Source organism: Moschus berezovskii, chromosome 26 (genome assembly GCF_049115385.1).
Source record: "Moschus berezovskii isolate FMDL1 chromosome 26, NW_MosBer_1.0, whole genome shotgun sequence".
Taxonomy (NCBI): Eukaryota; Metazoa; Chordata; class Mammalia; order Artiodactyla; family Moschidae; genus Moschus; species Moschus berezovskii.
In genome coordinates, this window is record NC_142485.1 from 16756064 (window position 1) to 16774474 (window position 18411).

General features: G+C 37.5%; 1 protein-coding gene across 1 annotated transcript in view; it reads right to left on the reverse strand.

Annotated features, from left to right (window-relative positions):
- Positions 1–18411, reverse strand: part of LOC129549383 (pro-neuregulin-1, membrane-bound isoform) — a 245493-nt gene that overhangs the window by 164855 nt on the left and 62227 nt on the right. Inside the window, exons 3-5 of the mRNA XM_088832702.1 lie at positions 12834–12955; positions 3436–3486; positions 1437–1487 (exon numbers count right to left, since the gene is read on the reverse strand). Of these exons, the coding sequence (XP_088688828.1) occupies positions 1437–1487; positions 3436–3486; positions 12834–12955 (224 nt within the window). The remainder of the gene's footprint in view (positions 1–1436; positions 1488–3435; positions 3487–12833; positions 12956–18411) is intronic.

Consider the following 18411-nt stretch of genomic DNA (forward strand, 5'->3'; position numbering starts at 1 on the left):
AGCATGAAGGGCTCCAATTACAAGAGTTTCAATAACTTTTTTCAATGAATCATGCAGGGGGGAAAATGATTTCCAGACAAAATGACAGAGAGAAAATCCTAGTGTTTGCTTTTGCTTAATAAACACTCAAAAGTAGAAAACGAGGTTCAATATGATTCCTCAACACTAGTTAGCTAAAACATACATAATTATTCTAATCTTTTTGTAATGAGAGTTAACTAACAAATATCCCAAAGTCCCCAGAAAGGATTATCATTTTTGAGAATGTAATGCTTATCCTTCGGGGAAGTCAGTCTAATCTGAGCATTTCCTTTCCTGTTTGATCTTACTAGATTATTGCCATCAATCCAGTTAAACGATGCTTTATCTAGTTAAAGTATAGTCAAAACATCATACTTCATGTAATAAAAATACATTTACATCGTATTGTGATAATCTGGGTATCACCAACCCAAATGGATTTTAAAATCAAACTGGATATTTAGACCAACTGGCAAAACTATGGAAATTGCCTCAAGTAAATACCTCTTTTTCAAGTATTTTATACCAGGCTGATAGAGAAAGGAAATTGTTCATTAAACACACTCTCTGGGCTGGAACAGAATAATTAGGAATATCTATGTAATGAACTTATCGAACTGAGAAAGAGCTTTAAATAAAGAGCTAAAATCAGGGACAGAAAGACTGTAGTTTTAAGTTTTATTTTCAAGGCCTGATAAACTCCCCTGTTGCATATCAAAATTTAATTCTAGGCTATTCACAATTTATAAGTATCAAAACTATTTTTACTAGTCCTTGCTAACTTCTTAAGTTCCCCTGACACAGCGCAAAGCACCAATCAATCTAACAGTTGTAGACCTCCACAAGCACAAAGCACATTTCACATTAAACATTTGAAAACTAATCTGAGATCTTGCCTAGGGACTTGCTTTCAAACATTTTCATAATTAGTCACTTGCTATCAAATTTGAATCAAGGGCATCTATATATAGTTTCCATAATCCATCACAACAGACTTTATATGAGAACTGAGGAGCTTTGAATAAAGGTCCCAAACAGCTGGGTATCACGCCTTAGGCAGTTGCTGAAGGCATCACGATACACTACAAAAAGAAAGTAAAGAAACAAGAACAACCAACAATGTTCTCTGTTGCTCACCCAGAACTAGGCCTCAGAAGTGCTGCAGTTATATTCCAACATTCAAAGACACTACATTACCTTAAAACGGTATGCATGTATCTCAGTGGGAGGGGATATCTGGTCAATCCCAAGCAGAGAAGGAGTTCATTTCTATTCCAAACAGCAAACACCATCCTGTTCCCAAACTTGGTACCCCATTCCCCAGTAAGGGTAGAGGAGAGATACGAACAAGATCTTCAGAAGCAGATACTGTCTTGGGTTAAACACTAGTGAACAGAATATTTAAATATACTTACATGAAGAAGTATTTGTTCCTTCTGTTGATACTGATATTCTAATGGGAGACTCTATAAAAAATAAAAGTGGAATGAAGCTTTATTGAGTCATGCCACTTGGATTCTTAAATTAGAAATTTTGCCAGCCTTGGGTATCATCTAGAATAAGAGGTCTAGAAAATGGTGCAACAGAAAAGCTGAAAGCATCTCAAAGTCAAAGGAAGGTATATACAATATTCAAAGAATATTTGAATATTCCACAGAGGAATGTTTCTACTGTCTGGACACAGAGACTTCTGAAAGATACAAAAGGGGCTGGTCAATCTGCAAAGATACCCCTCCACACACCAGCTGCTCTTCAAATTTCCTAGAACCACTACTCTGAACAGATCCACACTTCAGGTAAGACAGACAATTCCTTTTCTTAGATTGGTCTTGATTTTAAGAAACATGAAACCAAAGAGAACACTCTCCACATTCAGAGAGAATGAAAGGCAACTTTCATGCTTAGAGGAAAAAAAAAGAAGGATGAAAATATTTTCAGGCAAACTGCTCTGCATAAACATTCTGGCCAAACATGATGCTGAATATAGTCCATGCAAGGTCCACTAGAGCAATTACATTAGGATCGAACAAAACGTACTAAATAAATACATAATACAATCATTGGGGATGCACAGCAGTTTGATTCTCTTAGATGGTACGGCTAAAGGAAGGAAAACCAGTATTTAGTTAAAGCAGAGCAAAAAACATACCTCATGCAAAAAAAAAAAAAAAAGCATGAGACCTAAGGGTTTTTATAAATAAGAACTAAGAACAACTCAGTATCAAAGAAGGATTGAAATTCAGCAGCCATAAAGCTATAAAGATTCAAGTCACATATCCGAAAATAATAGTTACAGTCATTCCAAATTCCCAAGGCAAGCAGCCCATAAATCTAAAAGCTCAGATTTGTAACAGTACCAATTGGGGTCAGAAAATGAAGTCCGTACATTAAAGAAACGCCAGAGTGAAAGGTGAGGAAATTCAGAAACTCTACAAATTTTTTCCATCTCTCCACATTCCCTCTCTCTCTCATTCTTTTTCTGCTACTCAGAAAAGTGAGATTCTCTTATACTCCAGGATCATATCACCTTGCAACACAAGCATATGGCCTAAATATGGTCCAAGTGGCTAAGACATAGAGAAAGTTAGCTTTTATGATTTTGAACAATGGCTTTGAAGAGAAGAGGCTAAACTGGGGAAGGTAAGATAGAAAATGGCTGTTAAATCACATGACCTCTGAGATTAAATATTTATTTGTAAATATTCTAAAGGTTTTGTTAACTACAGAATCATAAAGGTTAAGAAAAAGTAAAAAAAAATTAAATTCACACCTGATGAATGACATTCACGGCTAGTGGAGAAATCAATGAATTAGGGTTATACATGGGTTAGTAGAGTTGGGTTTTAAGTAGCTAATATATGCTCAGATCACAATTGCTATCAGCAAATATTACAGGCAAGTGAGAAACAAAACCAAACAAACCAAAAAAAAAGAAAAGCAAAGCAACAGCATTTTAAAAAGTCAGACCTATAACAGTTCTTTTGCCCAAGTTTAGTGACCCACAACTGAGCATTAAGAGCCCAAAGGTCAGAGGTCAGACAGTGATACATTATCCAGGAATGGACTGTGATGGATGAAGGAGGGCAGAGCCCACTAAGAGAAACATCTAGAAAGATATAAAAGCTGAAGTTACAACCCAGATAGCTCCTTTCCTGGTAGAGTACTCCTTAAGTTGCATCTAGTTTTCTTTTTCTCATGCATTCCTCTCAGGTCCAAGTTCAGACACACAGCAAGAACTGTACACCTTTAAGGAAAATCCAAAAAACGCAGAATGAACAGGAGAAAAAATGTTGGAGCAGAAAACAGGAGCAGCTGAAATGTGGATGCAGAAGGGGTTCCGATTAGTAGAAGGAAGAGCCAGCTGTGATGCCTGTCGTTTCGGTTAGTAAAACTCGACAAGCTTATTTTCCTTACCTGAAGACACATACGCTGTCTCAGTGGAGGCTGGCATGCCAGTGGTGATCTCTGCAAAAAAGAAAAGTTGATAGGGCATTACGATGTACAGTCAGGAGGCTGGGAGTCAGCTCCACAGCCTGCCTTCAAACCAAAAAATGTGTTTAAAGAAGGAAGTATTGCAAGGAGGTGATGAAAGCCCTGGCTTTATCCACACAGAGAGTGAGAAACGCGAGAAGAAGACTGTCCAAATAAGTAGTTTTTCTTTCTTGGGCAAAGAGCAGGAGATGGGCTGTGACAGAATAATCAGCAAGAAGTCCCTGCCCCGACTGGGCTCAGTGGAGAAGAATATATAGCAAAGAGACAGTGGGCTCCTCTTCAGAAATGAAGATAGAAACGGCCAAACCAGGAAAAATCAAAGCCAGGAGATCAAAGTTGTGGTCAATACTTTTAAATTAGAGAGTTCTGGAGAATTCCACTTCTGCCACAATCAAAAGAAAGTAATGTCTCTAGTTGGGATTGACGAAAAACATCAGGTTCTGGCATCAAATGCTACATAAAATTTCCAATGGTAATCATTCAAGTGTCTTATCACTTCAGCTACTCAGGGCAGGGCACAGAGCTAGTAGGCAGCTTCCAACTCAAGGAAATGCAGAATTGACCTGCACACTTCTGGACACACCATCATCATGGGAACTGTGACAGTACTGTTCAAACTTGGATCTGCTTTCTTACTGCCTTTTATGACTGCCTGAAGGATGAATATGTTGTCTAACTGAAAGGAGCTTCAGTTTGTTAGAATCTAATGTTCTCAGTAAGGCAAAGGTTTATGAAGCCTGGCAAGATGTGGAAACGCAACAGTGGATAATATTCAACCATCACTGTGTGTATTATTATTGTCAGATGACTTAATGATATTCTATTATTCACTATTAATAACCAGGACAAAAAGAAAAGTTGAATCTGTGATATATATATATATATATATGTGTGTGTGTGTATGTATATATATATATAAAAGTTACTAGATTCTGCTAAAATCCTATGTTGTTTAGTAGTTAAGTAGTCTCTGACTGTTTGGTGACCCCACGGACCGTAGTTCACCAGGCTCTTCTGTACTAAAATCCTAAGTATGTCATATATTATCATTTTATGTTGGAATTAATAGCCTGTTAATCATATAGTTAGAAAAGTTCATGACCAATATAATCATCTTTAAATACAGATATGACCACTTAGGGTTTCCCTGTTAGAAACTAGACTAGTAGGTAAAATGAATTAATTTAAGTGGCAATATTTCTTCAAGTTCAGAGGCTCTAAGGATAAATGATTTGTGGAATTGGAAAAAAATGGCTTCTGAGATTCAGTAGGTATCAGAATAAGCATCAAGTAGGTATCAGAATAAGCATCAAGTTAACTGAGTATATATAAACATCAGAAATACATCTTTAGAAAGACCAATATTTCCTCTCTTGCAAATTAATACGGACAGTCCTCTCTCATCAGGCATTAGGAAGACAAACCAGTCAAGGTGCAGATTATCAAGCCACCAGTCACCTACATCAGCTTTTATACCTACTGAAAATGGGACACAGTGAAAGGAATCTGTATGTGAGCATGTATAATGTTCTTGGGACATTCTCAAGCAGCAACCACTAAAGAGGATGTTCCTGGGTTTTTGTGGTTTTGTTTTTTTCAGCCAAGCCATGCAGCATGTGAGACCTTAGTTCCCCAACCAGGGTTGGAACCCACGTCTTCTGCATTGGAAGAACAGTCTTAACCACTGGACCACCAGGGAATCATGAACCCTTGACAGGAAAGCCATTGGCTTTATCCTCTTTAGAGTTAGCCTGCTAGCACTGGATATAAAACATGGGGTCTGTAAAATCTCTCTTTCTTGGAAATTTATTTCTTGGCTCTGTAGAAATGGTTTTATTAGATGTCCTCTATCATTTCATAATATACTTGTGGATTAAATATATGTGTTATATAATATCAGTCAATTATGTTAAACTAACATGTCTGCCTGTATTGTGTTTGTCATTAGCCTGAATAGGAAGGCCTTTAAAATTGATTTTTTATGAAAGCTTTTGAATACATCTTGCTTGGTATTATAATCATTCAGTAAAATATCTGATCAGCACTAAGTGTGAACTAGACCGTGTTGCTAAGCCCTAGCAAGCAATTCTAGGTAGAGTTAAACCCTTAGTAAAACTGCCATATTGCACATGTCTTAATGAGGTCTGAGTGTTAAATAAATTGTATACTCACTTTAAAAAAATAAAAAATAAAGAGGATACTCCAAGTTGGTAATATGGCAATAACTTGTTTCTGAAGTGGGTACAACTAGCTTTCTTGATATGGGCTGCAGAAAATAAAAATGTTCCTTTTGGGGGAAAAAAATCTAATGGAAGAAAAATCTTATGAAAGATTCACAGCATTTGTCTTTTTCTGTAAGTTTCCAGGCAAGTACCCACACGGGGAGCCAGGCTTCCTCATTCTGTGCTTGGACTCATCAGTGACACAACAGCCAGGAGCAGGAAGCTCAGGGTCGCAAGAATTGGGCCAGAGTCCCCATCCTAGTATGAAGATCAAGACTCTTTTAAAATTTATTTTTGGCAAACCAAGTAGTTGTTCACTGTGACCTTCCAATACAAACCAAAAACACCAAATAAAGAAACCCACAAACCCAGATTCAGAGCTATTCTATCTCCAGTATAGAAGATATCTCAATGGGAGGAAAGGTTAAAAATATTTCCTTTTTTAATTGAATGACACATAAAACTACCAGAACAGGAGGTTAGTACAAAAATATATCTACACACAGAAACCTTAAAATAACCTCCTTTCCTAAAATTAGATATTTATCCTGGAGACCTTAAAAATATCTTTAATGATTATGGTTTCAAATAAAGACCTTTAGAATTATCTTGGAGGTACTACAAGCTCATGGGCTTCCCTGGTGGCTCAGTGGTAAAGAATTCGCCTGCCAATGCAAGAGACATGAGTTCAATCCCTGAGTCGGGAGGACCCACTGGAGGAGGAAATGGAAACCCGCTCCAGTATTCTTGCCTGGAAAATTCCATGGACAGAGGAGCCTGGCGGGCTACAGTACACGGGGTTGCAAAGAGTCAGACATGACTTAGTGACTAGATAACTACAAGCTAAGAACTTGTACACATCTATACTAAAAGAATCTTGCTAATAAAAAAGTTAGTCTTTTTGATTAAAGCCACTCAGGAAACATTTTTATGTGTATTTGGGGTAGAATGTACAGACTGAGCACACAAACTCTTGTTACAGTGGTGACTGAAAATAATCTTGTAACAGTTACAGATTTTTAAAAAACTATCAAGTCCTGCAGTCTCCTTGATATTTAAGCAACATATTTTCCCCCTGAGTAATTTGCTAAATTTTGTTAATTGATAAAGGACACCCCCTTCATTAGGGCAAATTAATAAAGACTTAGAATCATCAAGAATTGAACACAGCTGAGCAATTTATGCTGCATAGACAGGTAAACATATGAAACATTAATATATTTGTAAAGTTTGCTTGTTTAATAAACTGGATCTGGTCTCAAGAAAAAGTTACCCTGTCTTAAAAATAACACCTTCTGGAAAGGAATTTTTCTAATTATTATGTATGTATGACTTGCTTGAGAATTCATCATGAGCACAATATACTAAATATAACTATTTAGCAAAATACACATAAACAAATACAACCATACATATGATGTGTATTAAAGTGTACTTAAAATCCACTTATGTGATTCCTTATTATTCTAAAAATACAGGTCATTGCTGTACATTTGAAAACAGTGATAAAGCATTTATTTTTACAGATTTAAGATGGGCACACTTATTTATTAGCACTAGTAAAAATGACTTCAGGAACATATTTAAGCATCTGAATTCTTGCTCATAGTGAGTGTTAGTTTTAACATATTGATTGGGGGATTTTTGTAGAACCTAATGCCTGTGGCCTGCGATTTGCTATGTAAATGAATACTGAAATGTCTCCAGTCAATAACATTTGAGTAACAAAAGGCGCTTTAATGTTTCTAGTCAATAATGAGTTAAGCAATTGAGAAATTTTGGAATTAACAAATGGCATAGAGGCAGGATGAATACTATGCATTGAAAAGAGAGTTCTTTTCCACTCAAACTTCTCTTCCATTCTACCCTTCATGGGAATCCTATGTAATGCAATATACATGGAGATCACTACACAAACTATGTGCTTCTTGGTATCACTATAGGCTGCTCCTATAGTCAAAGATCCACCTAGTCAAAGCTATTGTTCTTCCAGTAGTCATGGACAGATGCGAGAGTTGAACCATTAAGAATGCTGAGTGTTGAAAAATTGATGCTTTCAAACTGTGGTGCTGGAGAAGACTCTTGAGAGTCCCTTAGACAGCAAAGAGATCACCCCAGTCAATCCTAAAGGAAATAAATTCTGAATATTCATCGAAAGGGCTGATGCTGAAGCTCCAGTACTTTGGCCATCTGATGCGAAGAGCCAACTCACTGGAAAAGACCCAGATACTGGGAAAGATTAAAGGCAAAAAGAGAAGACGGTGACAGAGGATGAAATGGTTGGATGGAATCACTGACTCAATGGTCCTCAGTTGAGCATACTCCAGGAGATAGTGAAAGACAGGGAAGCCTGGCGTGCAACTGTTCATGGGGTCAAAACTTCGCGACAGAACAACAACAACATAAGTTGCTCACCAATATCACGGCATTTCTAACAACACTGTCAATGTGGGTTATCCATATGAGCCAACTTTTTAAAGAAACAATTGATACATTAATCAAATTTTGTGGAAATAATTTTTTTCTGATCATCTAAAATGAAGCAGCTATTTTATTGCCAGGAGTCCCATGGCTTCAATGGGATTTTGAATCTCACTCATGGTTTTTCTCCTGATTAAAAAAAGAAAACCTAGTAGAAAATATGATTGATTAGTTGTATAGTCTCCTGTATTAATCTATGAAAAGACAGCAGTACTTAATTAATTTGAAAACTAGTTAGGTCTATTGTTCTCTTCCCTAATCTGAAGCCCAGAAGTTTTTAAGAGCTTCTTAGATACGAAGTCATGGCTAAATTAATGTTTCCTCTATAAAGACCAAGCCAAATAAAATACAACTGAAAATGAACATATAGCGTAGGGTCTATTTGAGCATGGTGTATGTGGCCTTTTAAACCACTATATTTGAATTCATGAAAAGAATTCACCTATAATCTATCATGTAATGATGACTGCCTTTGATATCCTTCTTTGTATGAAAACTCAGATGGACTGTGTTAGACTGACAGTCTCAGAGGTCATTAGCAGACTGCATAGGTTTATATATGCTTCTGTATGACAGGTTCTTATTTCCAAATAAGGTAGGGGTTAAAAGGCACTGGAAAAGGCAGAAAACATATAAATTTCCAAAATGCTTAAGAAACTGACCAGCCAAATATACATTCTTTTCTAAATGCTTGAAAACATTGGAAATCAGGTCATTGTTTCACTCAAGCATATAATGATTCAAGGGGAATTTCTCAGAGAATTTCTCAGTCTTTCTGTATTATTTCATTTATATCTAGTTTCTAATCTAAGAAGATCTAAACAGTGAGTTTCATTTTAGGATGTTTATAACATTAGATGGAAGATCTTTACGATCTGTGCTAATTTCCTTCTAATAGTTACATAGCTGTCATAATGGGATTAAAAATAGTGTCAAACAAGCAGCTCAACTTGCTAAATTTTTCTTTTTCTCCTAAGGAGAAAAGAAAACACAGTCTCTCATGTATTTCTCCCTCTAACTCCTGCCATTTCTCCTAGAATCTTGTCCTAAAGCATATTCTAAACATCTTAAAGCAAAGAAAGCACTGGTGTGAGAATTTAAGTAAATCATAAGAAATCCTTTGCACAGAGCTAGGATAATTAGCTCAGGGCTGTATTCCAGGATCTTTCATCAAGGCAACCTATATAGAAATTATCAAGCCATAGTTATATATTTATTGGAGAAATATGGGAGAGATGAGTGAGACCACACAAAGCAAACAAAATGACTAATACTCCACAGAACATAAAATCTCAAGAGGAGTTCTACATCGTATAATATTTTGACAACACGTTCTTATTTTTAAGACTTTTTTCCCCCTAACACTCTCACCATGGTGGGGGTGGGGGTGGGGGAGATTCTTGAGAATTCTACAAGTCAATGGTAAATATATCTCTAAGAAGAGATGGTTTGGCTGAGTGACAGCTTATAACCACATTAGGGCGTTCTTTTTCTCTCTGAAAGAGTGTTTCTGTGCAACCTCTGCCCAGAATCTTGGAAGACAGGAACCTGACAACATGAAGGTAGTGAATTTGAGTTCCTGAGAGCTCAGGATCTGAGCTGAGACTTCTTGGATAACCAACCTGGAGCTAAATACAGCAAATTCGTAGATCGCAGAAGAGGGTGAACATCAGAAAGATTATGTATTTTTCCTTCTGGTGGTGCTACAACCAAGCTGCTGGGGTGCAGGGAGAAAAGAGCGTTTCCCAACGTGCAGGATGCTCTGGCTCTGTCTGTCTTGGTGCCTGAGAGTACAGGCTCTGATGAACTGCATGTCTGACCCATAGCCTCGGAAAAGAGGAGCATTTCTAGGCAGCCATGTTTCCGGCTTCACTCTCCTGGGCTGGGCCCGTGGTGGGGACCTGGGGAGAACACGGTGATGAGCTGTAAGCTCTATGGATCTTCGGACGTGATCAGCTCTGCCAGTCAGATTCTTATGGGGGACCTGATTTGGGCCCTGAGGCAACAATCACATAGCTGGAGTCAAAACTGAAAGGATGCCTTCAAAAGAACCATGAAGAAGAATATGGCCAAATGGAGCCATAATCAGGTCAAACTTTGGAATTACAAAGGAGCATAAGTGAAAGCAGGAGAGGTTAGAAAATACAAGAAAGAGCTGGTGAGTCAAGAATGTATCTGGGCACCTGAAGGGCAGACTTGAGAGAAAAGCCAAAAACTCCTGATGTTTAAACTTGTAAAGACACCCTAGGTACCATTTTCTCCTGGAGCCCCAGTTATAATGAAGCTCGAGTTCGTCCAGTGGAATCCCTCTCTCTTTCTGCCTCACACCATTTTTGTTTTTTCCAAGTTTTCGTCCTTCACAAATCAAAGAATCTACCTTAAACATTCACAAACACACAGTCTGGTATTGAGTAAGCTGTACTGAACCAGGTAGTAAGGAATTTAAAACAAATCTTAAGTCTCTATTTCTTTTTAAATACAACGAGAAGGTTGGATATGGAAGAACTAATCTTACCGTTCTAAGAAGAAAATAAAAATAACCAACTTGCACAGTAATTGAGACTCTTCATTCCTCCCTTCCAGTCCTTAAGGAATTTGTTTAAGGATGATTTCCTTAAAATATTTCATGACCTTCTCTTTTTTCTTGTCAGGTAAAAAAGATAGATTATCCAAAACATCCCTATTTTCATTTCTCTACACTTTATAATTGGTCAATACTACATTCAAATTTGAGATCAATTCTTAAATAAATTAATACGGAAAATAAGCTGAATATCTCTCCCATGAAATGGATGTGAAAACCTGTTATTATCAAAACTTCAGCACCCCTAAATTAATAAAAAGAAATCCTATGAGTTTTTACCAAGAATAAAATAGTGTAAGTAATTCACTGCTTGATACTGCAATTCAGAAAATGTGGAATATTAAATATAATCCTACTGTAAGCACTCAGTGAAACTATGACACTTTAATTCCATTTTCCTGGGACTTTACAGTATACATAGCTAAACAAATCCAATCCAAGTGTCCAAATCATAATTCAGTATGACTTCTTCTCTTTACCAGGAGAAGATGCACTGAAAACCAAGTCACTGACAAACTGAGAAAAAGCTATTAAACATGGTATTATAGAAAGAAAAAAATAGTCACTGAAATTTCAAATTTGCATTTCTAGTTGCATCCTATAAAATTCCAAGTGGAAAAAAATAACACAAGCAAAACCCTGTTGCTTTACCTATGCTGATTAAAAAAGTAAAGTGATGTTATATTTACCCACATAAATTTTAAATGGCTTTTACATTTTAAACAGTAAACATGGCCCCTAAAAATAATCATGGAAACCAGTTTTCACTGTTGTCTTTTACTTTCTGTGGAGGGAGGTATTTAAAATGAAAGAAATGAACTTTGATTACACTGCAATAGAGCAATGCATTGGGAAGTCCACAGAAGACTAGGAATTAACCTGAATACTCCTAACCCTGTTCCATATTTTTATCTCACTCCTTTCTCCCTATCCTGTTATCAACTGAATCAAACCACACCAGTCTCCTAAGGAGTTAACCCCTAAGAGTACTTTTACTCTTCCCTTGTTTGGCTCTGTAATTTTATCTTATCACTTTAAGAGATCAGGCCTTTGCAGAGGGCATTCTTTCTCACCACCTGCCTAGAAGTGGTGCAATTATAATAGATGACAGGGCTTGTGAAGACAGCAGTCTAGTGCCATCATCCAAAACAGCACCAAAGGTTTCAAAGCAGCGTTTTACTGTTTCAAGAGATGCTCACTGCTAGCTCGTCATCAGCCTCTATAGATGACTCCATCACTTTGTGGAGCACTAAGGGATCGTGAACAGAGAGCCACAGCTATCCCCTTCCTTTTCCCTTCCTCAGATAACTCAGAGGGTTGTCAGAGGATGGGGGCACCTTCTGTCTCCAAGTTATTCATTTGTTTAACAAACAGCCCCGGCCCTGCTCTTAGGAAAACGGAAGCTGAAACCTATATAAATGCTTATTTAAGTGAGTAAAAAAATGCTTTGCCTCTAAGACTCTCTTGATTTCTGAATTAATGGGCTCAAAAAAGACCTGATAAGCTTAACTTTCTACTACCTAGAGCCAGACATATTGAAAACATATATAAGAACATAAAAATTGCCAGGACTAAGTCAGGATTGTATTCTGTTTATACACACACAATGTACATATATTCATACATAATACACATTAGTATGAAATATATACAATATATATTATGTATATAAATTATATACATACATACATACATACTCTGTTTTGACAGAGCAAAAAAATTACCTGCTGTCCCTGACTAACTTAAAGTGGAGGTATAATCTCTTCCTTTTAGTAATCCATTCTGTCTCTGCTATTCATGACATTATCCCAATCCTTTTTAAATAATCTATGTATATTAAAGGGCTATTTCACCTTGTGGCGTGAAGAGCTTTACAGGAGGACACATGAGATATTTCAAACATAGAGTTTTCCTTTAATGATTTTTGTTTGTTCACAATGAGATTTAACACACCTATGTGATACAAGTGTGACCACATACCTTGATTACTCCTCTTAGAGACTGAGAAATAGCACGCAGTAGGCATCTCTTACCGTTTGACTCCACAATGGTGATGTTGGCAGAGGCACTGTCATTTCCTAGTTTGCTGATCACTTTGCACATATATTCTCCAGAATCAGCCAGTGACGCTTTGCTAATGCGAAGTTCTGACTTCCTACAAGATCAGGACCAAAGTGGTTTAAGTATATTTCACAGAAATACGATGATCATCAAAATACAGTCTTTGTAGTTTTAGAGTTTTCAAACTCTCCCTTCACACTCTATACACACAACTGACTGGACTTCCCTGGTGGTCCAGTGGTTAAGAATTTGCCTGCCAACACAGGGGACATGGGTTTGATTCCTGGTCTGGGAAGATTCCACATGCCTCGGAGCACCACAGGAAGAGGAGCCCCTGCTCTCTGCAACTAGAAAAAGCCCTGGGGCAGCAACAAAGACCCAGCACAGTCCAAAATTAATTAATTAAAAAATGGTCTACATCCAAAAAATCTTTAAAAAAAAAAACCCACAACTGACTAGTAGATATATATACATATATATATACACATATATGATTTTACCAAAATCACACCAAAAGTGAGATACATCTCATTTAAATTATACCCTGGACATAGTCTTAATTTCATCACCCAGATCAGCGATTTGTAGGAAGTCTTTTCTAAGTTTTCTTTTTATTCCTCTAACACTACCACTAACCACATTACATTTCAGAATATTTTTTTCACCCAAATGTCAAGTTTTCTTTCCTCTCTCTGTCTCAGTGTCAGCAGCCAATAGGGTTCACTAAGGAAGATAAAAAAGTATAAAGCCATTTCTTACAAATCTGGTAAGGACAGACACTTCAGTGAAGGCGAGACTAGATTAAAATGCTCTACACACTTCCTTTCTTAGTAGAGTGACATCAAGAATTATGTTAATTTTGAATGAAGAGAATTTAATACTTCCCAAAGAAAGGGAACTTGTCATTCTTTGAAACGATTCTCATTGCTGGGAGCACCATACCACACAAACCGTTCTTAATATTGAAATAAATATTCATGCAACAATAACACACACTTTCATAAAACTACGTATTAAATCAATATTTGGCACTCTTTCTGAACATGGACAACATTGTGATTTGCATCTGTCTGTGCTTTACTATTGCACAAGCCTATAATGTAAGCAGTGCCTATGATTTAAAAACTCAGAACTACTGGGGCTGGCTCAGTACTTAATAAAGCCTTTCTAAAGTGTCCTTATATACTGGAGCCTGATGTTGACAGCCTGGATTCCTGAGTAGAGAACAACAGGGAGAAAACAGGGCAGGAAGCAAAGATAGCAACTCAGAATTACACGCAAACCTCCTGTACATTTCTTGGTGGCGTTATTGAGTCACTAAGTCCTCTCTGACATTTTGCGACCCCTTGGAATGTAACCTGCCAGGCTCCTCTGTCCATGGGATTTCCCAGGCAAGAATACTGGAGCGGATTGCCATTCCTTCCCCAGGGGATCTTTCTGACCCAGGGGTAAAACCCATGTCTAACCCAAAAATGTGGACTGTTTACCGCCAAGCCACCAGGAGAGCCCTCCTGTAAATTACACCCTCCTAATTTTCTGGTCTTCTTGTTATAAAATATTATTAATCAGGTTGGATCAATTATTCTAAATTTAATTTCTACTCTTCTCCTCCAGTCTACTGAATTAATTCACCATCCTCCACCTGCAAGCGTAAGCTTTATGGCCTGACATCTTCGTGCTTTGCTTGTGTATTTCTTCCTCCTAGAATGGGGACCCCATATTTTGACCCATCAAGATATTAGCTGATCTTCAAGCACCACCTCAAGTGCCAATTCCTGCATCAAGCCTCTCATGATCATGTAGCTGGAGCTGCTCTCTCTCTCTCTCTGTGTCTAAATTCTGCCAGTCTTATGTACCTCTCTCAGGAGAATCTTCTTAAAGAAACAGTGTAATGAGATTTACAGTTAACATTAATTTACAGTTTAATCTGAGAGGGATAGCTCTGAAACTCAAACCTCTCCTAAAAGACCTGGGCAGTGTTTACTGGAATACTCTTCCAAGGAATGTAAATAAATGTTATGCTTAAAAAGAGAAACAGAGACACAGAGGTAAAGAATGGACTTGTGGTCACAGGGAGAGAAGGGGAGGGTGGGATGAACTGGGGGATTAGAGTTGACATACATACACTACCATGTGGAAAACAGAGAGCTAGTGGGAAGCTGCTGTAACAAAGGAGCACAGCTTGGTGCTCTGTGATGACCTAGAGGAATGGGAGGGAGGTGGTGGGAGGCAGGCTCAAGAGGGAGGATATTTATAGCTGATCACACTGTTGAACAGTAGCAACTAACACAACATTGTAAAGCAATTATGCGTGTGTGCTCAGTTGCGTCTGATGCTGCAACCTCACGGACTGTAGCCCACCAGGCTCCTCTGTCCATGGGATTTCCCAGGCAAGAATACTGGAGTGGGTGGCCATTCCTTCCCCAGGGGATCTTTCTGACCCAGGGATAAAAGCCATGTCTCCTGCATTGACAGGTGGATTGTTTACCGCTGAGCCACCAGGGAAGTCCTCCTGTAAATTACACCTTCCTAATTTTAAGTGAATTTTCTGGTTCTTCTTGTCATATAATATTACTAATCAGGTTGGATCAATTGTTTCAAATTTAATTTCAACTCTTCTCCTCCTCCAATCTACTGAATTAATCCACCCTCCACGACCTGCATGTGTAAGCTTTATGGCCTGCCATCTTCATGCTTTTGCTTGTGTATTTCTTCTTCCTAAAATGCAGACCCCGTATTTTGACCCATGAGATATTAGCCGATCTTTAAAGTGAAAGCGAAAGTCGCTCAGTCCTGTCTGACTCTTTTCGACCTCATGGAATTCTCCAGGCTAGAATACTGGAGTAGGTAGCTGTTCCCTTCTCTGGGGTATCTTTCAAACCCAGAGGTTGAACCCAGGTCTCCTGCATTGCAGGCACATTGTTTACCAGCTGAGCTACTAGGGAAGCCCCAGTTGATCTTTAAGGACCACCTCAAGTGCCAATTCCTGCATCAAACCTCTCATGATCATGTAGCTGGAGCTGCTCTCTCTCTCTCTTTGGTCTAAATTCTGCCAGCCTTGAGTACCTCTCTCAGGAGAATCTTCTTAAAGAAATAGGGTAATGAAATTTACAGTTAATAGTAACTTACAGTTAATCTGAGAGGGATAGCTCTTAAACTCAAACTTCTCCTAAAAGACCTGGGCAGTGTTTACTGGAATACTCTTCCAAGGAATATAAATAAATGTTATGCTTAAAAAGAGAAACAGAGACACAGAGGTAGAGAATGGACTTGTGGTCACAGGGAGAGAAGGGGAGGGTGGGATGAACTGGGGGATTAGAGTTGACATACATACACTACCATGTTGAAAACAGAGAGCTAGTGGGAAGCTGCTATAACACAAGGAGCACAGCTTGGTGCTCTGTGATGACCTAGAGGAATGGGAGGGAGTTGGAGAGAGGGAGGCTCAAGAGGGAGAATGGATATATATATATATACATATATATACACATAGCTGATTCACACTGTTGTACAGCAGAAACTAACACAACGATGTAAAACAATCATGCGTGCATGCTCAGTTGTGTCTGACTCTTTGCAACCCCCATGGACTGTAGCCCACCAAGCTCCTCTGTCCATGGGATTTCCCAGGCAAGAATACTGGAGTGGGTTGCCGTTCCAAGCAATTATACTCCAATAAAAAAATTAAAAAACAGATAAATAGAAAAACAATAGGAAAAAAAAGAGAAATTTTCTGTGCTCAAATAAATGTTTCTTTAAACAAACATTTCTTTACAACCTACCTCTTAGTCACTTTTATACAGTTACAGTGAATTTCTAAGGCAGGCATGAGAAGTGACTAAGAAATCCTTTCTGTAGAGACACCCTTGGGAATTCAGGACTGTGCACCAATGGGCCAAGACCAAGAATCATTGTAATCAAGATAAGCATAACAAATACATTCAGGTTCAAAAATCTGTAGTAGAAACACAGGCTGGGAGAGAAGAGCCTTGACAACAATGTATATAGAAAAAAGAATTTCAATCAGCCACGTTTAATATTATTCCATTTTAAACAACTGTTTAAAAAAGAAGAAAAAAGTACCACTGTTTGGCCAAATTAATATTAAAAGAGCATAAATCAAATTGGACAAAATTCTCAATACACTGCTCATAGGCTGGATCGTATCTGGAGTATTGAATTATGCTTCTAAGTGGCATCTGATTAAAAAAAAAATCAACAGCTAGAGGGCTCTAGAAGGTAATCAGAATTGAATAGGGCCTAGATATCTTAATACCAGAGAAGATGCTATTAAAGTTAGAGAGGTTCCACTGGCAGGGAGCTATGAATAAGGTATATATAAATATATTCCATCTTTATTATCTGGAAAAGGAAATTATTTGGTGAAGCTCTTGAAGGTAGAATTATGTCGTATAGGAAAAAGAAGGCACATTTTGGATGATATATAAGGAAGGACCTTTTGAGTGTTCAAAAAGGATAGGATGTCATGTGAAAGAGGTTTTCTCTTTAGACAGATTCACGTCTGGATTGCCACCTGTCAAGCAGTTCCTAACAAGAATATCTCTATGCAGAAAAGATTTAATTAGATCAGTGGTTTCAATTAGTTTTGAAAAAATAAATCCTGTTTTTAAAAGAAAGCTTAAATGAGAGCTGCATATTTAAAAACATTATGAAGGGAGAAAGCATTTATGTCAAAGAGGTTGGCAATCCTTTTTGCAGTTCAATGGAAACTCAAATTTCTCCAGGGACACAAAAAACTCCTTTGAACTATAATGATACATTTAACTGTGAGATTCTTCAATCCTTGGGTCTTAACGCAGGAATGGGAAATAGTGAGACAGTAGAAACAGACAAACCTTTCTTGAAAATTATACATTGCAACCATTTGGGGCTTTAATAAGTATGGCTATAGTTTTATTTTACTTTCTTCAATAGGCTACTATTCTTGTCTACAAGAATAAAGTTAACTTGGAAGAATGAATGAACTCCCAATCACAAAATTCACTCTTTGCTCTTTAATTGATGAGTTATCTGGGGTTCTAGGAGGGGTGCATGTTTTGGTGGCTTTTCATCTTCTAAAAGCTTTAAGAGTTAATTCATACACGGTGTTTAAAACAATGCTTGAAATAGAGTAATCCCCCAGTAAGGGTCTGCTACTATTATAATGACATTCTAAATTCCTGAAATTTTTAGATTTTCCTAATAAGCATGCATAGATTTGGAATAAGAAAAAATGACATGAGGTAATAATAAAGCAATAAAACATTTATAAATGGAAGTTACAAAGATTAACTTCATTTTTTATATCAAAATGCAAACTATGTTCTTTTAATTAGTGCTCACTCACAAGATAGATTCAAGGTTTCCATAGCTGCTTATCTCATTTTTCATACTTTATTCTTCCACCATATTTTATAGGCAAAGGCAACTTAAATGCATATAGAAAGGATCAACTCAGTTTATATAATCCCATTCTTCTGATCCCTAAGGAATCATACATGAATTCTTGTGTGTATGTTAACACAGCTCAGATACTGCTGAACTGCTGAT